This window comes from Indicator indicator, chromosome 19 (assembly GCF_027791375.1).
Source record: "Indicator indicator isolate 239-I01 chromosome 19, UM_Iind_1.1, whole genome shotgun sequence".
NCBI lineage: Eukaryota > Metazoa > Chordata > Aves > Piciformes > Indicatoridae > Indicator > Indicator indicator.
Genome location: NC_072028.1, coordinates 4,121,341 through 4,145,023, shown reverse-complemented (window position 1 = coordinate 4,145,023; position 23,683 = coordinate 4,121,341). Strand labels below are relative to the sequence as shown.

The 23,683-nt window shown below is 38.2% G+C and overlaps 1 protein-coding gene across 4 annotated transcripts in view; it reads left to right on the top strand.

Annotated features, from left to right (window-relative positions):
* CDH8 (cadherin 8) overlaps positions 1-23,451 on the top strand; it is a 144,584-nt gene extending 121,133 nt beyond the window's left edge. For all 4 annotated transcript variants that reach the window (XM_054389749.1, XM_054389748.1, XM_054389750.1 and 1 more), the window contains 2 exons: positions 21,274-21,525; positions 22,958-23,451. In XM_054389749.1, the coding sequence (XP_054245724.1) occupies positions 21,274-21,525; positions 22,958-23,451 (746 nt within the window). The remainder of the gene's footprint in view (positions 1-21,273; positions 21,526-22,957) is intronic.
* Positions 23,452-23,683: the final 232 nt, after the last annotated feature.

Here is a 23,683-nt window from a genome sequence, read left to right as displayed (position 1 = left end):
TCAAATCAAAGAATTTTCTCTTGCTGTATGGAATGTGAGCATAAGCCTTAATTCATTTAGTTGGGTGCCTAAACTTCCCAGATAGCCTTAAGGCAAGCTCATATGATACTTCAGTTATTAACTCTGCTGCCCAAATATACTACAAATATTATGATTTGCTACGTTGTTATTGACACAACAGTGTGTATTCATCAAAAATCACAAGAAACCCCCATTTCTCCTAAGATTATATTATATTCTATATTGTAGACAATATCCTGTAATCATTGCAGAATCTGTTCCTTGAACTGATGTGCCAGAATCCTTTATTTGTAAAATTTGCATATTTACAATCCCTTCTGCAGACAAAATGCCCAAAGTTATGGAGGCTGTAGTGCCTTTCTGGTGTAAGTAATGTAAAAATGTAAATTTAAATGCCATCATACATCTCACTGAATGTCTTCAGATCCTCTCTCAGAAATCTTTGGTTTTCACATCTCATGATCTTTTTGTTCTGTTCTGAGCTCAAATGTGTGTTGCTGAGTAATTTTTCTTGGGCTTTGTGCCTTGGTTAAATGGGCAGCTGCTTGCTAATGTGAAGTAAAGCAATCCTACTCTCTCAAACAGTAATGCAAGGACCACTGATAATGTAGATTGCCAGATGCATAAACCTTTATCCCTTCTAAAATTATGTGATCAAAATGTAAGAACTTAATGCAATATGAAAATCACCTCATGTTTTCCGTGTGAGTCCTGGTAACTAAACCTGTGTCTTATGAGGAGTGGCTGAGTGAATTGAGATTGTTCAGTGTGGAGAAAAGGAGGCTGAGGGGAGACCTCATTGCTCTCTACGACTCTCTGAAAGGAGGTTGCAGTGAGGTGGGGGTTGGTCTCCCATGGGACATGGTTTAATGGCCATGGTGGTCTTAGGTTGACAGTTGGACTTGGTGATCTCAGAGGTCTTTTCCAAGCCAAACAACTCTATGACTCTATGACATAACAAATCCTTAACTACATAAACTTGTACACTCTGTCTAGGCACTCACTTTTCGCATGTCTTTGTGTTGGGTTTCTGCAGAGGAGCAGAAATGGGGAAAATGGCAATAAATGATTTGTGTGGTGTTTCTGATACACTCAAAACCAGAAAAGGCCTAAAACTTTAGATGAAAATCTCTGATGTTTAGGCAGGTGTTGATACACTCCAGCAATGTGTGGTAGATTCCTTATTTGAAGGAAATTAACCCTTCCGAAATCTGTAAGATCACAACAAAGGACAAAAAACTGGCAGGAATTTAGACATCTGATAAGGATTTTGTGCTGCCATGGCATCAGTAAGTTGAAATGAGACCTTTGGCAATGGAATCAGAATATCTTGACAGTCTCTTTTCAGGTGAGTGGTCTCCACAAAGTGTTACTTCAAATTTAATGCCAGTCTCCTGCATCCCAAACAGTGTGCTCACAGCAATACCTGCTTTCAGAAGTGAATTCCTAATGGTCTTATGGTTTCCTTAGGTTGTTCAAGAGAGGGCAGAATTTTATGATAAAAGTGTTTTCGCAGATGTAAACATTTTGATATGCTGCCAATGCAATTTTTGCCTTCAAAAACTAGCAAATACGTCTTTTCCATAAAGAGACTTCAAGCTTTTCCCAAAAGATGTTTCCATTTTGCTTATGCCATTCTGTTTCCTAATGGAATAAACCCCAAATCAAATGTTTTACAGTGCCTTTGGATGCAGTAACTCTTCTGACAGAAGACATGGTGCATCTTTACTGTATAAATGTGGTGTTACAAAGCTCTTAGTAGGATTTATGGAGTAGGAGCAACCACAGGTTTGTTTGGAACAGGGCCAGGCCTTATCTTTGGATTAAGAGAACAATCTTAATGGCATGTGGTTTTGTTTCTGCAGAAATAAAGCCCCCTCTCCCCAAAGTATTCAATGCCTATCTGGTGATTTGAGCTCTGAATTTGAGCCAAACATTTTGGTGAGTGCATAGTAAAGAGGGTATTTTCTTTTAAAATGGAAGTGTTTCTTCAGGCTGGAGAAGAGAAGACCTTTATAGCAGCCTTCCAGTACCTGAAGGGGCTACAAGAGAGCTGGGGAGAGACTTTGTAGAAAGCCTTGTAATGATAGGATTAAGGGCAATGGATTAAAGCTGGAAGAGGGGAAATTTAGATTGGATATGAGGAAGAAATTCTTTACAGTGAGGGTGATGAGGCACTGGAACAGGTTGCTCAAGGGAGGCTGTGGATGGCCCCTCCCTGGAGGTGTTCAGAGCCAGGCTGGATGAGGCTTTGAACAGCCTGGTCGAGTGGAAGGTGTCCCTGCCCATGGCAGGGTGGTTGGAACGAGATGATCTTTAAGGTTCCTTTTAACCCAAACCGTTCTATGAATTCTGTGATGTACGCTTCAGTGATGAACTGTTCTGTTGGTTCCCCTCTATGATAAACAATATTTATTCTCAGCCATGCTTAGATTATCATACCTATGATACATGTTACAGCTCCAAGGCTCTTCATATTTAAATGTCCATTTCTTTTGTTCTTTCCATCCAGCAAGTTTGATCTGCCATTTATGTCCTCCTTGTGCTTCTTTAAAAGTATAGGCAATGTGTCACCTATTTAAAAGGGAATAACCTGGTATAATCACATCAATCACTAACTATCTTGCATGTCTTTCTATGCCATTTCACAACTTATCTTCCAGTATTTTCTATTTCTCCTCACCTCTTCACAATTAATAAACAAGTATTTCTAAACTACTTAGAAACAGCTGGAGCAGACAAACAAATGCAACCTCTCTTTTAGATATCTCAAGTAATAAAGCCAGATGATCATCACTGCTTTGTTTTGAAAGTACATGTGTGTCACTGTGTGTTTAATATAATAAAACTTGGATTCTTTTTTCCACATCTTGTTCCTGAAAATGTTTTTTTAGCAGCACCTGTCAAACACATACTTGGAGGGTGAGTCTTTTGTTCCCACAAGAGTAGCTCTTGTGTTGAAATCAGTTTCTTTCCCTGAATTAGTTTCTCTTGGCATTTCTCGACAGGTCTCTCTGCCATTGTCTCAGCTGCCAGCTAAAGCTCCTGTGGTTTTTGATTGACTTTTCTTTCCAGATATATACCTCAAAGAGCTAAGAGGTGGCACTGCTATTCCATTGCCCATTTCCAAAGTTAACCCAGTGACCTCAGGTACAAATTGCCTTAGCAAGTACATCATTAAACCCATCGTGTCTTGATGGATGTACAATGAACATCTAGAATAACAGCACCCATATGGTCCCTTGGATATGAGCAGTAAATCCTTGGACATTTTTGCGGTTTCATGCAGTTTTTCAAGAGCCTTGGGAAACTTTGTTGCCCAGCTGCTATCTATGCCAGAGGGTGTTTGATAATGGCAGTTCTCAAGGGAAAACACATGCTTATATATTTCTAATGTCTTTAATTATCATCCTGACTTCTTTAATATATCAAAGTGCAACTTTCAAAGTGCAACTCTGAAACACACCAAGTCAGATCCAGGCTAGTGGTTATCATGGAAAGTAAAATCAAGTGGTATGCTCAGAGGTGTGTCTTGCATCCCATATTTTTCTGCTATGCCTATCAATATTAGTAGGATGGAATAATGTCTAGAAGTTTAAAATCATAAAAGAATATGCTGCATAATCTAGGAAACAGCATTGATCAGCATCGCTCTCAACAGGCATAGATTTGCCACCAGGAGTCATAGGGGATACTTGTGTAGCAAGATACATTGTTTGAAGGTAGTAAAGTTAAAAATAAATTATTCCAATGTATTAAAAAGCAACAAACACAAACTAATTTATTATCTGGCACTTGTGTGCTAGAATCTGCCATCCACACGCACATATCTTGCTTCTCCAGGAGTGTTCATAGTGTGAAAAAACATATTATAAATATCATACTATCAATCTTTTTCTCAGCATGGCATTAAAACTGGAGCTGTTCAAATAGCAAAGTTCAACATTTTTATAAACTGAGGATACCTGAATAACCTCAGATTATTGATTTTTTTTTCTTTATGAATGATGTAGTTAATGATGAAATTCTTAATACAAAATTATTGAAGTATCTGCTTTTTAGTGTGGTTGAAAGGGTTTGTTCAATAAGATCTTTTTCTGCTTATGCAGAAATTGAAAGCTATGGACTTTAAACCAAGGAAACATAGGGAAGCTGTTGATGTTTTGCTGAGTAGAAAGGTCTAAGTTTTACCAAAATTAATCCTGTGATAGTTTAGGTAGCTGAGCTTCATGAAGCAATTCAGTTCTGTGGATTTAGACTACTGAGACATTAAATTGTATTTCATAAAACTCATAATTTTATTTGGGATGCATACTTCCTTTCTCAGTTAAAAGCAAAATGTCTTTTACAGGCCTCAACTATCACAGTCTACTGAAGACCTACAAGTGACACTACACTGCTGGGTCCAAGTCACTTTATAAGAATCACATCTCAAGTGTGCCTTGGTCTGTGTGCTGGAAAGCCTGTAAGAATAATGACTTGGCTGTGTGGTGATAAGAGAACACTGTACTGCCTTATCTGCCTCGCTGTTGGACTAGGCAGGCAGGGATATCATAGCTTTTCAAAGGAAAGGAGAGATTCTAGCTTCCATTCCATCAATATGCAAGAAGTGATACCCTGCCAGTGCAAATACTTTTCCTGGGGTGAGTAGTTGTATTAGGTGGTAAGTGTCAAGGCCCTGAAATAATTTGTTTTTATAGCAGAGGAAATGCAGTTCCTCATTTATGATACTCAGGTTCCTTCAGCCGTAGTCCTTAGACGATTGACCTGATTGAAGCTGCTTTGGATCAGAAACTATGTTAGATCATACTTTGTTGGAAAAGCAATCAATTTTGTAATTTACATATCTGTCAGAGTTCTAAGATGTAATCTCATCCTGTGAGGTAATAGGCTGTGTCTAAGGACTCCAAAAGATGAGCCCTTTCTGCTAGTGATGAAGTGATCAGCAATGTGAGCTGTGGAAGTCAGCACTATAGATCTTCAGACTAGTCTCAAACTCTAGAAGCCTGGTAGAATTTCAAGTTAATATTAATATTACCAAGGGGCCTCAGTACATTCCAGTAATGCTCAGAAGTTCTGTCTTGCCAGGCACCGAATTAATTTTCATTCCCATTGTATGATTTCACCTTGCAGTTGAAGTAGTATATTCAACTCCTTTCTACTATACAATTTTGTGGTCCTAGCAAGGTTGCACTTTCTCATGCTACAGTAGTGTTAGCTCCATCTGGTCTGAGAACAGCCATGAAAATATTCTCAGTATATATCTTTCATACCTGATAGCTTTCTACTTCCTCTCCCCCTTCTTTCTTCACTGTCGTCGCTATTGACTCTGTTCCGTTATCCCCTGATGTTCTGTTTTGCCTTGATGTTGACTATCAGGTGAGTGCCATTTGAAACAACTTCCCTGGCACAGAAAGATGTGATGTTATTTTTGAAGTAAAGACTACATTAATGTAGGTGGGAAACCACCATTTTTCCACTCCAGTCCTTTGTGTGCCACTTCCTTCACTGACACCTGCTTCTGCTGTCCTTCCCATCTTCTTGCATGCAGATCAGTGCTCTTCCTGGATTTCCTTCTAATTAGAACCACAGAACAAAAGAAGACTAAGTGCAATTCCTCTGCAAACATACTTTTTAGCCCTGTCTGGATGATTTGCACCTTCTTACAGTGGTTATGTGCCCTTCACCACTTCAGTAGGCTAACGAGATGAATCCTTCTTGGTGCACATAGCTGCTCTAGCTAAAACTGAATGTCAGGACAATAGAACCAGCCCTTCAAAGGCTAACTCAGCTACCAAGCTCCTCCCCACTTTGACCCTTCTGCCTATTCTGTCCATCTGAAACCTTATTCACTCCTCTCCTGTATTCAGGATGCAGGGCTCCAGACAGATTCCCTCTCTCCTCCGCCCTAAGCCAGATGCGATCCATCAAGGCTTCATTCGACTGGACAGGCCAACCTGATGAATGAACCAGCAAGGAGGGGGCCATCTGGTAAGCTGATTGTCCTCTTTTAGGCATCTTTAGGCTCTTCCTCAGCTCTGCTGTGTTCCCCAGCACGTCTGTACTTTTTGTAGCTGTGTAGCTGGCAGAGTGTTTCTCTGGGAGCATGTCTGTTCCAAATGCTGTTTAACCTTTCAGTCCTGTTTTAGTTCAGCTCTCTGATGACAGCTTCTTTTCAAGAATACAAATACAAACTTTCGGGCAACTACAGAAGAGTTGTGTATACACACTGGAAAATAAGGCTTCATTTCCACAGCTTCACATCCTTGCAGAGAGCACCCTTTTTATTAATCATATCAATCAATCAACCACAGTTATATAGCTGTTGCAGGAACATGGATGTAAGCATGAGCCAGCCCAAACCCCATGAAACGTGAATGCTGAAATCCAGGATAATGCTGTATATATGCAGCGTGGCATGATGCATACATGACCAAAGAGACACTTACTTCACTCATTCTTAATTTATTATTTGTGCTGCTGGCAACATAATGTTGCAAAGGCGTCAATTATGTTTCATTTTATAAATCAAACTAATTAAGAACCAGATGCAATCTGAGTGAAGAAGATCTGAGGTCAGTGTTGTGCACCATATGTATGACAGTGCTTACTCATGATGAGGAGAGAGATTGGACAGCTGTGAATTCTCCTGCTGTTGGAGTTTCATCATGCTCAGGCAGTGTAACATACTTCTCCCACTTTTTCCAGTTTATTTGTTTAATTCCATGTTAAAACTAAAAAAAATCTGAGCAACACTGACATGTCTTTGAAACACTAAGTAAAGGATAAAAGGTTATGAAGACAAAAGGGAAGAGGAAAATAATTTGGTCGGCAAATTAGCATGAAAAATAATTTATTTTAGTAATAATATGGCACCTGGATGAAAGAAATGACAGCGATAAGAATAAATTCAGTCTTCAGTGTGACTTGATTTCAGACACATAATGGAGAAAATAAACATTAAACCAGGGTCTCAACACTGAAGTGCCTAGCAGACAGAAAGGCACTGTTCTTAATGAGTATGAAACTACTCAACCAAGTGCTGGCAGGACAACAGTAAGCCCCTCAGTACCATCTCTCTGGAATTTGTCTCCTAATGAAACATTGCTCTGATAGCCCTTTAATTTTCAGAGGTTCCTTAAGTGCTTAGAAGACATAACTCCTTGAAAGCTAACAGTACCCATGACAATTATATTCTAGGACTTCAAAAGTATTTCATAATAGCATCTCTAACTAAGTGAATCTAAAATGTTTGGAGATAAATATCCAGATTTTTAATTAACTATCTCCTGAAATTGTGTTAAGACACAGCTTGCCCAGGGAGGTAGTTCAAGGAGATACCAGGGTGAGGCTCAATAAGGCTCTGGGCAACCTGATCTAGTTGAGGATCCCCCTGCTTACTGCAGAGGGAGTTGGACTAGATGACCTTTGGAGGTCCCTTCCAACCCAGACCATTCTAAGACGCTGTGATTTCTGCCCAAGTACCACCTCTGGTACTTTCCTCCAGATTTTCTGCAGGAAACAATTCCTATTGTGGAAGTGTTCGTGGACAATGCACCGAGTATGATTTCTTGTAAATGGGCTTAATTCAGTGAGTAGGAGGAATAATGAAGCTGTTCTGGTAGGGCCTTTACCCCATCACCACCTCAGTGTATTACCTGACAGAAGCATATTGCATCTTAAGAAGTGCCCTTCTGGTTTTACCTACCTGTTAGGTTTTGGGTTGTTTTGAGCATTTGGATTTTTTCTCTAAGTAGTTCTGGCACAAGATTGATTTTCTTCTTTTATTTTTCACTCTTGTTACGGAATGTTTCATTATGGAATTTGCTTTATCATGGTCTGAATACAGACTGTTGAGGGGAAATAACAATTAATTTATTAGTTGCTGTAATTGTACTTTTGTCAGTTAATGAAAAACTGGATGGGAGTACCATTTTAATGTTTCTGTTGTAATAAAGATTAAAAAAAACCCCACACTCATCTACTAAGAGGAAGAATCTTAACAGGCTAAAAATGAAAACAATGTAAGCTGGAATCATCACATATTGGCTATTAAATTTTCCTTTGATTAGTAAAAATCTCCTTTTGTCATTATAACAGATATAAAGAATACAGACTATTTGCACATGCTTCCTCTATTGAAACAGAAGGTATTAATTTTTCACAGTTAGCCTCAAGGCTTTTCTGGTAAACTATTGCACAACTAACATTATAATGTGAATTAAAAAGGCAAAGACCATGTTCCAATTTGCATCATGTTTTGAAGCAATTACAGAGTGTTACACAGGAAAGAATCTTTCTTGGAATCACAGTCATCCTGCCTATGAGGTGACCATTACATTGATTATTACATTAATTCTGTGTCTGTGAGTTTTCCTGAACCTTTATGGTATGGTCACATTTGTTCCATACCCTTTCACTTCCTCCTTGCTCCTTTGAGGAGGTGACTATTCAAGAGTGGGCTGCATTTCTCTGGCAAGTGCAGATATAGTAGTGAAAAATTGAAGGCAGACTGAAATTTGTAATCATTTTGAACAGAGTTTCTCATGTCAGGCTTTAAAGAACAAGGGAGACAAAGCTTTTATTCTGTTGGTTGGGTTGCCTTTTTTTTTTTCTTGGTAACACTATTTTCCCATCAACTTCTGATTTTGTAATTTGTATGGGTGGCCTTGTTCTAAAATGACTCACTTTGTTGGTCTTCATTTTTATTCCATCTAATTAGGATGTATTCTGTTTGGCAAGCATTCAGTAATTAGCCATATATTTATGCAATTATTAGTGTTTAATATTTATATAATAAATATGCCTAGAAAGCAGTCCATTCAGAGGCCAGAAAAGAGGTAGTGTAGATGATTTAACTGAATGCAAAGATCTTGCATACTGAGCCAAATGCAGAAAATAACTGAAGCACAGAAGTTGACCTGTCTAGTCTGGAGAGAGAGTTTGCATATCCTAAAATGATAGGATGTGTATACTTGGTAATCAGTGCTGATTATAGAGGGAGTGAAGAAGGGCCCCTGTTTGAAGTGAAATAATAAGCCAGCTTGTTAGGGAGAGATAAATAGAACTTCAAGAAAAGGACCAGATGTCTGCTTGATGGTGTTTAAGAGGGAGAGCCGGTGGGGTCCCTCGAAGGTAACGTGGTCGGATGCACAGTCAGATTACAGCTAAGCAGGAGTAGCTGTCTGCCTATATTGAAGTAGCCAAGTCAGATCAGCCCAGCTTGGCCTAAATTGATTGTGGGCTCAAATAAGTAAACTTCACTGTTGCTATAGGCCAAGGGCTATGTACATTCTTGAGCAGTAACTCTAACACTATAATATTTTCTTACATCTAATTCTATAATAAGGGATAAGTCAGGAATAAAGTCTTATCCGTGGAGCTTTGAGTGGAATTAGATATTGCAGGCATAAATCTTAAAAGGAACATCAATAATAATCACTGGCTGCTGTATTCTGTAGAATGTTGGACTGGCAGGAACATGAACACTTGACTCTATTCTCTTTAATTTAGACTGTACTAAATTACATAACGGTTTCACGTTGCTTTTATAGAAAAAAAAACATAGAACTTCTGGAGTTTGGGGAGGGAGGGTAAGAAACTTTCACTGGGTCTAACCTAAAATTAAAGCTAAAATCTAGGTTATAGGAACTACTAAGAAATAAAGAAGTGTTTCAGGTAGCCTTTTTGAACTTGTCACTCCCTAACATTGCTTAACTCTGTTATGTCACTTTCTATAACATTTTCATCCATTAAATATGACCCTTCTGGAAATTATGTAGGGTCCACCCCAATAAAGATTTAGCCACTGTGATCTGAGAGCACTGTCCAGGAGTGATGGGGTTAAAGAACTGTTCTGGAGTTCAGAGTGGGTTTGAATATCTTGGTTACAGGTTTCCTGTACGATTTTGGACAAGTTATTTAATCTCTGTGCCTGTCATCGTGCCGTGCATACACTGCAGATGTTCTTTTAAAACATCATCTGATCCTCACATATGACATTAATGGCACCTATTAGCAGCTCCCTATGGATTAGTAAAGACTGAGAATTTTCAGGAGTGCATTATGGTGTCTCTTTGGGTTCTTCTGAAACCTCCAGTTAGAAAACATGTAGAAGTGATTCTGCAGCTCAGGGAAGGAAATGGTGGAGCCCCGTGGTTATATCTTTGCTATAAGCTGGAGTACTAAATATAGAGAAAGGTATCTTAGAGTCAGTTCTACACCACATCTCCTTCTATAACATCTTTATCTATCCCACAACATGACAACTTCTGCTTTTGTACTAATACTTTCTATTTTTAAAAGAGAAAAATATATTTGCTTATAACAAATCAACTTTCCTCTTATTTTGTGTCTGCTAACATGCAAGACCAAAAGTTCTAATGCAATCTGTCTAGGAGATCTACTGGCTTCAAAACTTGGTATAAAGAACTTAGCTTTTTCTGGTCTAAAACTGTTTATCTTTTATCTTTTCACAGTAAGGAAACATGCATCTTCTCCAAAGTTTTTTGTTTGGGTTGGGTTTGGTTTTCCTTTTTTTTTTTCCTGCTCTCTTTTTTTTTTGATTATTTGTTTGTTTGTTTTTTTTCATGATCATGGAGGAGGTTTCAGCATACTAAGATATATTCTCCTTTGTTACTAGAATTGCCTACTCTCTTTTATTTCTACTTGTTCCTGCTTCATGTGCCTATACACTTTAGTTGTACTTCATCAGACTCCTCATCATGAAGCCTGTATATGCAAGTTGTTCCTTTAGCATAGAGATACACTATGTGTTTGTGCCTTGCCACCTCTCAGACTGATATGAAGAGAATAAATAAGATGTCTTCTGGTTTGTTGCACACATATTTCAGTTGGGACTAACAGATGTTTTATAACCATTTGCAGAACCTCTGTCCTTGAAGATACTGACATTGTCATGGGCTCTAGGTAGTTGTGCTTGTGTAGAAGCGTAGTACAGATGGCCTTCAGTTGTCCTTTCCAATCTCAACCATTCTGTGATTCTATGAAAATTATAGAGCATCTTATGAACTGATGCTATAGTTTGCAGATGTTTACCAATATAAGCACTGGTTTTGTAATATCTTTACAGCAGTGAGGCAAACACCCTGGAGGTGTTCAAGAAACATGTGGACATTGCACTTCAGGACACAGTTTAATGGCCTTGATGGTCTTAGGTTGATGGTTGGACTTGATCTTAGTGGTCTTTTCCAACTGAAACAATTCAATGATTCTATGAAAATTTAAATGTTAACATCCCTCTCTCCTCCTTCATTCCCAGTTATGTGTTGTGTCATGCAGTGTGGGTCTTGCAGTGTGAGCCAGGCTTGAAATCTAAAGGTATATGCTTGTGTGTTCCTGTAGACCTGCTTTGATTCTCAGTAATCTGTTTATGCTAGTTTGGGACTTCTGGCTATGCCAGCTTTTCTCTGTGCAGTGTTTACATAGTATGCAGAAATACATCTAAGAGTATCTGAAATGCTTCATTTGAAAACTTTATACAATCCATTCCACTTTATAGACAGGTAACTGTTTCTTTCACTTACTGAAATTCCTTCTCTGGAAGCATTTTGCTGTTCCCTGCATTCCAAATGACCATTAGTCTTCACTATAGGAGACATCCTCATTGAGAGGTGTGCATATAGCCATTATGTGTATACTCTGGGTGTAAGACAGAGGCATAAATTACTGTCATTAATGGCCTGATAGTAACAAATTGTTATTGTTATATGTAATCTGCATATGAGAGCATCTTTAAAAAGTCATTATCATGCTGCCTGTGTGCCCAGGGGCAATCTTACACCATAGCATTTCAGTCTCTGAAATGGCAAAAAGCTAATATAACTCTTGATGACATTAACAAAACTGTATAATGGCACTGCTTTCAGTTCTCTCACAGAAATGATTCTCAGTGAGGAGGGAGTTCTGCATACACAGGGCCTGCAGGATTTGACACTTTTTGAAATCAAAGCCACATTTTTGTCTTATGTGGCACCAGCTCAAGAAAATATCAAGTCACTTCTAAAATTTTATTTATTCTCTTAAAATACTTAAAATGCCTCATCCAATGTGAGTCCTATTTTACTTCTGATGTTCTTTGGCAGAGGGTACACACTCTAAATTTCTCTGCATAGTAGGTTGTTATGTCAGAGTTATAAACCCCTGAAAATTGGCATATTGTAATGGGAGTGCTGACAAGATTTTATTACACCTCCACAGATACCCAGCATTCCAATAAATGCTGGTTGTTTTTTTGAGTAGTCTGGTCATTGCTTTCTCCCTCTGTATCTCAAAGTGAACATTATATTAAAATACATATATATATATATATATGTATATATACATACATATATATAATGTAATAGAAATACACTGGTGTGGCTTGAATTTGGCTTTCTTCTAACTTCAATATTGCTGATATGTGCAAGTCCACATTCAGTTTTTAAGGACTGTTAGGTGATCTGCTAGTAAATAGTTCTAAATTCTGACCATGGGCATGTATGTGTTGCAGACATCATTAGAACAGAAGAGGCAATCATCAGGGCATGTTGAAGTGGATGTTAAGGTGCTCACTGTGAAATTCACTTAAATGCTAAGAGCAAATCACATTTAAAAATGAAAATGTCCCCTCGGAACTTTTGTTTTTCTTACTGTGGTATTCATAGTTTGCACTCTAGAAAGAAAGATTCACTTAAAACATCTGTGATTGTCTTCATAGTTGTGAAGATTCTGAACTTTGCCAGACTCTAGAAGTCACTGAGGTAAGAAGTGAAGAATGTGTGTGAAGCGAGGAAGGTGATGAACATATGATGGCACTGTTGGAACTCTTCCATCACCTACCCAGAGTACTATAAATGTCATTGAATCTGCTTGAGACTTATCCTTACACATAAGAGAACCCCAAATGAATGTCAAACTGTAAATCTCACCGTGACCCAAGGGGCTTTCATTAATTTCACCTCCTAGGCTGCACTGATAAGTACATGTTCATTGAAAGAATAAGAATCCATTATCCCTAAAGGGAAGTACAGAGAGCAAAGCCTTGGGAGATTTTTGTTTTTGTTTTTGTTTTTGTTTTTGTTTTTAATTTTATTTTACTTATCCTTGCAGCATTTTGTTGCAATCTGGTAACACAGTAATGGGGAGTTCTTGGTACAAATGCCAAATATAGCCATTATTTGGTGGAAGCCTTGTAAAGCATGGTATTACTTTTTGGTTAAAATAATATAAAGATAATAGAATTAACTAGGATATGTAGATTTCAAAAATGATTCATCAGTCTATGCAAATTGCTGTGTTAATAATGTATTTTTAATGCTAAGCACATTTGACAGCCATTTCATCTCTCTTTCTACACCAGAGCTTGGCAACCTGCATTAATTCTTACACTTTACAGATGTAACATTCAATGCACATGCCATGTAGTGATGTGATCCGAATAAAGCAAAGCATGTCAAAGCAATGTGATTATTAGTAAACAAGTTTGTGACTGCCTTGTTGAATGCAGAAGAGAAAAATGAGAGGCAAAAGCCAGCCCTGTTTTAGCATATCTTACATCTTCACCAGGCTGAATTTGCTCCAGCTTATGGGAGTGTCAATCATAACTGGCACCAGGGGATTCAGAAGAGATAAGTGGGTATAACATCAGAGCAGGCAAGATTAAAATCAGGTATGTTGGCTACGTTTCTGACAACTGTGCTAACTGTGTAGCTTAAACAGATCCAGATGTCAAAGTTTCCTGCTTTGACTTGCCATATCTTTCTGTAAATTAAGAAGAGAGAGAGGCTCTGTGTCATAATTATTTCTCTTCCCTATTAGTAATAAAAAAACCCCACCACCAGCATTGTTTTGGACTCACTGCATACTTCTGCATCATTATTTCATCAGCAGGGATTTTCTATCCTTCCTTCAGTGGGTTAAAAAACCAAGGTACAAAATGTAACAGTTGCTGCTAGACTGCAAGTGACCATATAGATGCATTTGATTATAGCTCTGCTGGACTAAAGGTCAAAGGAAAGTTTTAGAATACTTAAGAGACAATTATCTAAAGTTCAGACTTTTCCAAAGGAATAGAACTAGAAATTATCCAGACTATTATCTAAAGTTCACAGTTTTAAGAGGAAAAAGGGAGGGGGAAATGCTTACTCCATCCCTTTGCTATTAATTTGTCCTGGGTTTTTTATTCTGCCAAGGGATTTATTTACTGTAAGTTCTGCATCACAGTAATATTAACATGGTTATTCCCCTTTCCAAGGAATTTTAGCATTCTTATACATGGTTCAATATTACTTGGCTTCCCAGCAGCACTTTTACTTATTTCTGCAAAGGAATACATGACCTGGAAATGTGTTTAGAGGTTTTTTGGTTTGGTTTTTGGTTGCCTTTTATTTATTTCTTTAATTTAATTAGTTGATTCAGCAGTTCTGGCATAAGCTGTTATTACTTAGGCCAATTGGTTAAAAATAGCTAACTAACTAACTAAATAAAAACTAATATATACACAAAACCCGTGACATTATCCAACTTTTCTCTTCAGCAGTATATTTTATCCCATTAAATACAACTTTCCCAGTGTTCTTACTGATTTTTTTAAGGGATTCCAGAAAGTCCAAGCCTCTAGAACAATAAAAATCCATTCTGGTGTTTGCTAATGTGTCAGGAATGTTTAGTGTATTGCCATCAAGTATGTTAGTAGGGCTTGTGACTTACCATGGTGCAGAAGAGACAGTTTGATCCTCCAGCTGAATTTTTATAGCACAAAAATGCTTTTTTTTTTTCCCTTTCAAACCTGATGTCTGCTATCAAATTTGATAGCAGTCATCAATCTGCTTTTTTGAAGACATTGCAAATTTTTGACATTCGTGAAAAGCAGGTCAGTTTGAACTACCTGCAAAATGCTTCATTGCCCATATGGTTTGGCTCTCATAAATCAGACCAAAGATGCTATAAAAATGGCATCTTTTTATTTTCAGATTATTTTATACGCCTTTGACTCAAATAGAACATTTATGCCTTTACCATACAGATTAGGCAAAGGGTCATCTCCCCTGTAAACTGCTGTTCAACAGAATTTTGTCTGACAGTCACAAAGGACAATCTTGTAATACATGTGTAAAATATTACACATTGTCAGTGTCAGTATCTATATTACCATATATATATATATATAGAGATGACTTCTCATAAGAATGTTTGGTGTGCACATCCCTGTTCAAATTACTTTCATCTCCTAATGATTGGCACTTTATAAAATGCAAACCCCAAACTGTCCCCTCTTAATCAGTTATTCCTTTAAAAAGTGTTACAGCCTAAGGCAGAAACAAAACAAAAAAAAAAACAAGCAAAAACCCTGTCTTACATAAACAGAGATGTACCTCTCAAAGCGTTTCAGCTGCATTTCAACTGTGTTCTTTTAGAAGCATGAAACTGATGCTTCTAACTTGTATTTAAAGGTAATCTGAAACATACAGATCAGTGTTCCAGCTCAGGGCCCCTCAATGAATGGTGTTCTTTTGCAACATGACACTGATACTAAGAGGAAGTTCTTCACAGAGAGGGTGGTTGCCCATTGGAATGTGCTGTCCAGGGAGGTGGTGGAGTTGCCATCGCTGGAGGCATTCAAGAGGAGACTGGGTGAGGCACTTAGTGCCATGGTCTGGTTGATTGCTTAGGGCTGAGTGATCAGTTGGACTGCATGATCTTGGAGGTCTCTTCCAACCTGGTTGATTCTATGATTCTGTGATGAGGGTATGCTCTCAGTTGTCTTTTCTGGTCATTGCCATGAATATTCTTGCCCCCTGCTTTTGTAATTATGAGAACAAAAGATAATATCAAAACAGTTAAGTTTGGAAGGTATGTCTTACAAGGAGAGGATGAGGGAGCTGGGATTGTTCAGCCTGAGGAAGAGGAGGCTAAGAGGGGAGCTTATAGCTTTCTACACCTGAGAATAGATTGCAGTGAGGCTGATGTTGGCCTCTTCTCTCGAGTAACTGATGATGGGACAAGAGGTAATGGCCTCAAGCTGTGCCAAAGGAAGTTTAATTTGGATATGAGGAAGTGGTAATGGAAGTGTTGGGTTGAAGGTTGGATTTGATGATCTTAGTGATCTTTTCCAACCTTAATGATTCTATGATTCTAATTTGACAGAGAGCTACTATGTGGAACTATGAATAGTGGATTGTTGGGGCTGCATTCATTGGTCTTGGTTCTTCAGTGTGATGCTACCAATTAAATGTGTTTGGTTTGTAAATCCTTTCATAGAAAGGGAAGTACTACTAACAAAATATCCAAAAGAATAATGATTGCAGTATGGTTTACTGTTCACGGAATGTATACAGAGACTTTTTGAGAGATCTCTGTGACTTTGGACAACTTCCTTAGTTCCAAATCTCTAAAACGGGGATGGGAGTCTTCCCTGGTATTTTGCTATTTTTCTGTTGTTAGGTTTGAATTTTGAAGAAAAAAAAAAAAAAAGGAAGATCTGTGTTTAGCATTGTAACACCTCCAGTACTGAATAGTAAATATTACAAGCAGGCACACGTGTGAATGAAGTTATGCAAAAGCTGAAATGCTCTCCTAGCATTCTCTTGAATGTTCTCTTCTAGTTCATCTGCAGGTGACTGCTAAATATTACACAGCTAGCATTTCTGAGAATGCCATCCAGTTTGGGCTTTCTGCCTCTGCTTTGGTAGTTTCCACTGAAACCTTCATGATAATAACTCAATTACTCTGATATTTCAAGATTTTTATGTGAGAATAGCTGCCACTTCTGAATTGAGTAAGGAAATGAATGAGCTGTTCTTGTCTATCTATTATCAAAAAAGCAGGAAATACCACAGTAAGGAGATTGCTGCTTTTCTACTTGTGCCAAAGGACTCTGTATTACAAAGAACCTGGTTTAGAGTAAAAAGTATACCAAAAAAAGCAAGCTCTAATAAACATGAAGAAACAGATCTCTGGCATTCTTGTGCTTCCAGCTGTAAAGCTTCCACTTAAAATTCTTTCTTTGCATAAGTAACATATCCGGAATAGATAACAATTTCTACCACAAAGTCCTTAATACCATTAATGATTTGATCCTTCTGAGAACATTATAAAAGGGATGGAAAAAAAGAAAGACAGAAAAGAGCTATGTAGGTGTAAGGTTACCCAGCAGGGAAGTCCACTGATCTCAATATATTAAAGAGAACCGTGAGGGAATTAAGGAATTGCAATAATATGTGCAGAGGAAATGACACTCGGATGTAAACTGACTGCTTCAGGTTTGTGGGGTTTTTTACTTCTGTCATTTTATTGTCTGACTTAAAATTGCAAAATGCATTCTTTTACAAAGTGGAAGACGAAGAAGTTGACTTCTGCTTCCTAATTTCTCATCCAGATTGATGTCGGTCCCACGAAAGTTGCTCATACCTAGCAAATACAAGAGTGGCTTTGTATTAAAATTATTACAGATACTTTTTCTCAAAATCTTTCATCCAAGAACCTCAAAAAAGCTGAAGGGGCCCTGAGACCAGTTGGGAATCTGCAGGAAGCACTTGGCCCTGTAGTAAGCATGTCCTTGGTTAGGATTATTCAAACTCCTTTTGTCCAGAAATCACACTGGACATCTTGTAAAGACTTTCTGCATTGTCATTCTTTGTTCCAGCTGTGAGGGAGCTATTCCCATAACACTCTCTTTCAGGGTTGTTTAAATCTGTTTGTAAACTTCAAACACTGAGAGTCACCCAGTAATGACTGATTTGGTATTGTTTTATAAAAGGTAAAAATGAGCTACAGATCTAAATTGTAATTATGTATTTCTGGTGCTGTGTTACTCTCATGCACAAATTTTTGACAAGTTAATAATTGAGATCCCTTATCTTACACTATTCCTTGAGCCCGCAGGACAGAACACAGTTCCTAGGCAATCCTGTGAGGTTGGTAGACTATCAATGAAATGGCATTTAAGAGGTCTCTGGCATTTTAATGAACTTCTTCAATCCCTTCCCCCTCATAGAAGGGTACAGAATTCACAGAGTCCAGATTTGATTGAGAGTGGCAAAGTACCCACTGAATATCCCTCATTGACTGGAGGTAAAGACTTTGTGTTTCTCTTGCCTGTGGTAGGTTAACTCAGAGCTTTATGAACAGAGAAAAGTTATATTTTTTTTTCCTTGCATGTAATTGTCCTTGTTTGGCTAAAAGTAACATGAATAAATAAATAACCTGAACAGTGCTGTAATGAAGGATCAGTGGGTTAATTGGAAAGATGAGTGGAAAGTGATTGTCCACCCTCCTGCTGAGCACCTGCTGCCAAGTTAATTCATGCAGCAGTGCTGGAGGTTGTTCCTAGAAGAGATTCCCTCTGTTTTGTTATCTGTGGGCAAGGGGAGTGTCCACAAAGAGAAAGCAAATTAGATAAATGAAGCTGATTGCTAATCAGCTGCCAGGTTATATTTTGAAGTTCCAGGAGCCAACTAAAATGTCAGTTAGAGAGTCATTGTTCTTCGAAGACTCATGAGTCACATCTCCACCAACACCAAGGTATACTTTTTGCTGAACAAAGGCAAGTTTAAGTGTTTGCCATCACTGGCAAAACAGTTTGGTCATTTCCTTTTCCTTATTCTACCGACTGCTTCTGATTGCAAATTTCTTCCTGGATAGAACAAATTCAACTGGAGTCTTAGCAGTTTTAAAGAAAACCCCCCTCTTTATTCTCTTCTCTCGTTGCCTTGCATCTCCTCTTACATAGTACTAACTATTCAACCATTGTAACTTCTTTTACACTTAAATAGTTCAGCTGATGTCCCAAATATCTTGCTTATCTTTTCTCTCATGTCTTTTGAACTTGAATTAATAACTCTTACTGGTACCAAGCAGTCTCTTATACTCAGCATAGCTTCACCGAATGGCAGAAATGGACACTTTATTTTCTCCATTCCTCCTCCTTCCTCTCTCCTTTTTTCTGCCTTCTTCTATTTTTTTCTCTTTATACTATCCTTCCTTTTAACTTTTTTTTTACTCTCCAATTCTGGCTTATTAGAATTTTCTGAACCAGGCAGAGTAGCAGTGAATGTGTCAGAAAGATGGGAGGGATCTGAAGCTGTCACCAACAAGAGCAGCTTCTTTTTTTCATTTCTTCTTGAAGCAGGTGTCTTACCTTTTTTGCATATGAGTCCTTTCCTCCATCTTAGACAGAGGAGAACTGGAGCAAGCTTATAGGAAGCAACAGTCTGGATCAGTACAGATTTCTAGAGCACAAGAAGTCACTGAGTAATATAGCTGTAAAAGTCTCTAGAGTTCTTAATAAATGACTACAGATGTGACACTTCTGAGTGGGATTTGTCACAAAGAGCTGGAAATTGAGCCTCATAGTTTTTTTTCTCCTTTGAACTGTTAAAGCAAAAGGATTAAGGATTCAATTTGTAGTGAGGTATTTTTAATTTTGCAGGAGGAAGCCAAAGAATTGTATTTTTCAGTGTTTGAAAAGGAGGGGTGGAGGTGTGCAGGAGGAAAAGAGCACTAAAAAGTGTACATTTTACACATTACATTAGGTGTGGTAGTCACCCTGGTAAAGCCACACACACTGGTATTCAGGATATCTTAGCTGCAGTATTATTTAACTAACATAACATTTCCCTTTGTTCCTTGCAGTTCAGCTAGAGAGCAAGCATGACAGTGGAAGTGGTTTAATTTTCACACGTGCTGAAATCTGACACACTCAACTAAGAAGGAGAAGTGAAGGTTTTTTGCTTAATTCTAAATGTCTGCTAATCATTGACTCAAAACATACTTGACTTTTCCACCATCATAGTGGCACACAGCACACAGAGTATCATCAAGGAGTTTGGTCCTATTTGAGTTGTCAGAATTCTTAAGAGCTTATACCTGAAATTTATCTTCAGTAAACATGTATGCTTCCTTTAATTTTAAAAAGAGCACAAGGAAGGACTAGACAATTTATTCAGCTCCAGGGTGCCATCAGCTTTGATGTGACTGTTTCTAACTTGAATAGATAAAAAAATCAGGATTTCTGGAAAGAAAAATCATTAAGAATACTTTTTGTTCTGCAAAGGTATTATGAAATAGCCATGTCTATACTGCTTTATAAAGTAGCTGATATTTAGTTTGATCTTCATGTTATGAACTCTAAATGCTAAGAAAAGTGCTGAAATGATTATATAGCCTGTCATATATATTAAGAACCTTTACAGTAAAAGCTGAAGTGTGATTGGTAGGTGCTTCCACTATGGAAGGGATACAGAAAGGCTGCAAAATCAAAGACTCAACTTCAGAATGGAACTACTCGAAATTAAATTTCTTCATCATTGAATGGTAAAACAAGACTTCTTTGTTCTCCTTTATGAGACAATTGCCCCATGTGCTTAAATATCAAATAATCTTTCTTCATTTCTTGTTTTATGGCAGTAAGGAATTAAATGTAGGAGTTATCTACTGATTGATATCTTGATGTCTGTTGAGGACATGATAAAAGTTTAGAAATGTTTCATTCTGTAATCATATTTTTTAACTTTATTCCTTATTAGTATGCATCCTTACTAAGAAGGACAACAAGAATATAATATTGCATTTTAAAATACTGGTTTGGATGTAAAAATTTCTTTATAGTAGTCAGAATGCTCCTGTCTGTTTCCAAAATTTAGTATCTGCATATATGTGTTTAGAGGTAAGAATGTCCTAGACTCCTTTCTTCTGGCTGCCTTCATAAGAGACATATTCTGCTCTGGTTTATTCTGTTTTCATTATTGAGGGCCAATAAATGTTTAGATTACCAAAAAATAGGCCTACAACTTTTAATACATTCAGCTTTTCCTTTGTCTTTATATTGCTTATTAATAATAAAACCCCAAGAATCTTTTACAGCATTTGCTGTCTACAATGCATGGAACACTTGCTTTAATTGATGGATGTGCTTTATTAAGTTTGAGTTACTTCAGCATTTCATTGCTCTCTTTGTTGTACTAGTTGAAGTTTTATGACTTAGAAAACAGTGATGAGTCATGATGGGAAAAGAAGAAGAGAAGAAAATGAGGGGTTGCCATGATCACACCACATAACACAAGACAATGACTGTGTTGCACCCAGTTATTTGGGGCAGCCAGACAGAAAGGGGAAGGATTTCTGTGTCAGGTGCAGCCGGTATAATGAGTTTAATAAAGTGCAAATGTGTTTGTACAGAGGTTTTCTGAAGGCACTGCTGTGGGTTTAGCAGTTATTCTACATCGTGAAAAACGCACCTTTTCCCTTTTCCAGATAACACTCTCAGCATATTGGCAAAGCACAGTGGATTCAGCAGGCAGAAGCAAGAAGTTTACCTCCTGCCAATCATAATCAGTGACAGTGGGAATCCTCCCATGAGCAGCACCAGCACTCTGACCATTCGGGTCTGTGGTTGCAGCAGCGATGGCATTGTCCAGTCCTGTAACGTCGAAGCATACGTCCTGCCCATTGGACTCAGCATGGGAGCCCTCATTGCAATATTAGCCTGCATCATTTTGCTGCTAGGTATGTATTCAGTTCACAGCCTGATGTTACAAATGGTTCTGGTTCCTGGGTGGTTGCAAGCAAGGAAGTCACAGAGAAGGACAAAGTAATGTGCAGCAGTACCGAGAGATCTGTCAGGGCTGCATCCCTACTGTACTAAGAGCTGACCAAAAGCACTGAAAGCAAAGTCCCAATCTGAAGCAGCTACAGAATATGAAACTGAAAATCAAATCAAGTATGTTATACTGCAAGGTGAACACAATATACAGAAAATGGATTTCTTGTATCTGGAGAAGAGAAGAGAAGACTCTGGGGAGACCTTACATGGTCTTGCAGTACACGAAGGGGGCCACAGGAGAGCTGGAAAGGGACTTTTTACAAGGGCTTCTAGTGATAGGACGAGGGACAATGGCTTCAAGCTGGAAGAGGGGAGATTTAGTCTGCATATTAGGAAGAACTTATTTATAGTGAGGGTGGTGAGACATTGGAACAAGTTGCCCAGGGAGGTTGTAGATGCTTCCTCCTTGGAGGTATTCAGGGCCAGTTTGGGCAGGGCCTTGAGCAACCTGATCTAGTGGAAGGTGTCCCTGCCCATGGCAGCAGGGTTGGAACTAGATGATCTTTAAGGTCCCTTCCAACACAAACCATTCTATAATTTTAGGACTTGTATGTATTTATTCTGGATTGTAGAGACACAAGAGACATTACAGTTTCACAAGATAAAAAGCACTGAATATTTTAATAAAACACACAACATTTGTATATGACATTAAGTGGGGGAGAAAACAGTGAAGGAAGAGGCCTATTTCTGCACTTTGCAGCTTCACTTTGTAACTGAGATTTACATCAGTAACTGAGTTTTCAGCATTAAGCCACAAAAACAACAGCATAACCAATTTAGAGCTTTTTATGCATCTGTCTATGATACTCAAACTGATGTATCTAAGCTCTTTCTTTCTCCCTTACTGTTTCATTCTCTTTTCAGTTATATAGTGTGCCTGTTACAACACATAAAAGACAATGCCAATTTCCTTCTATCATCAGGCCTGTGTTTTCAGAAAAAACACCCTCTAATTCCAGAAAACTCCATCCATAATCTAGATCATTATAGGCTACGTTCAATGCATGATGGTAGCTTGGCTTCACCTAGGTTTGTAGCTTTTCCAAAGGGAAAAGTTATCTAAAGTAAAGGCTCAAAAATGGAAGTGTGCATATCCTTACTGCTTGTATCAAATTGGGCTTCCAATGTAAAGAAGAGGGTGGAAAAGCAGAGAATTAACTAGAGGTGTTCTGATCCAATTTTTGCCATTTGAATGGGGTTGGAGATACAGGGGTTTTAGCTTTCCACTATCCTTATTACCCTTACAACCTACCACCTTCCACAGCTGTGCTTACCCTGTAGTGCTTTGACTGGAAGTTTTTACCTAATGAGCCTGTGATGCTTTCTTTGCAGTCATTGTGGTGCTGTTTGTGACACTAAGGCGACATAAGAATGAGCCTCTAATCATCAAAGATGATGAAGATGTGAGGGAAAATATTATTCGCTATGATGATGAAGGAGGTGGAGAAGAAGACACAGAAGCTTTTGACATTGCAACTTTGCAAAATCCCGATGGAATTAATGGATTTTTGCCTCGTAAGGATATTAAACCTGATCTGCAGTTTATGCCCAGGCAGGGTCTTGCACCTGTTCCTAATGGTGTTGATGTTGATGAATTTATTAATGTAAGGCTTCATGAAGCTGATAACGATCCCACAGCTCCACCATACGACTCTATCCAGATTTATGGCTATGAAGGAAGAGGGTCAGCGGCTGGTTCCCTTAGCTCCTTGGAGTCCTCTGCATCAGACTCAGATCAGAATTTTGACTACCTCAGCGAATGGGGTCCTCGCTTTAAAAGACTTGGAGAACTGTACTCAGTTGGAGAAAGCGACAAAGAAACTTGACAGTGGATCACAAACTTTTTCACTGTTGACTTAACGAACATGTAATATTCTAGGGCCACTGCTGTTAGTTAAGACTAATGTGGCTTTTTGTTTTAGAGGCAAGTTTAGCGCCAGTCATCTATAAAATCAACTACATTGTAATGTTGAACCAAAAAAATAAAAAAAGTATATGTTAGGAGGTTAAGTCTTGTGGAGTGTAAAGTAAAGTATGTGGAGTGTCTAGAAGTCTTTG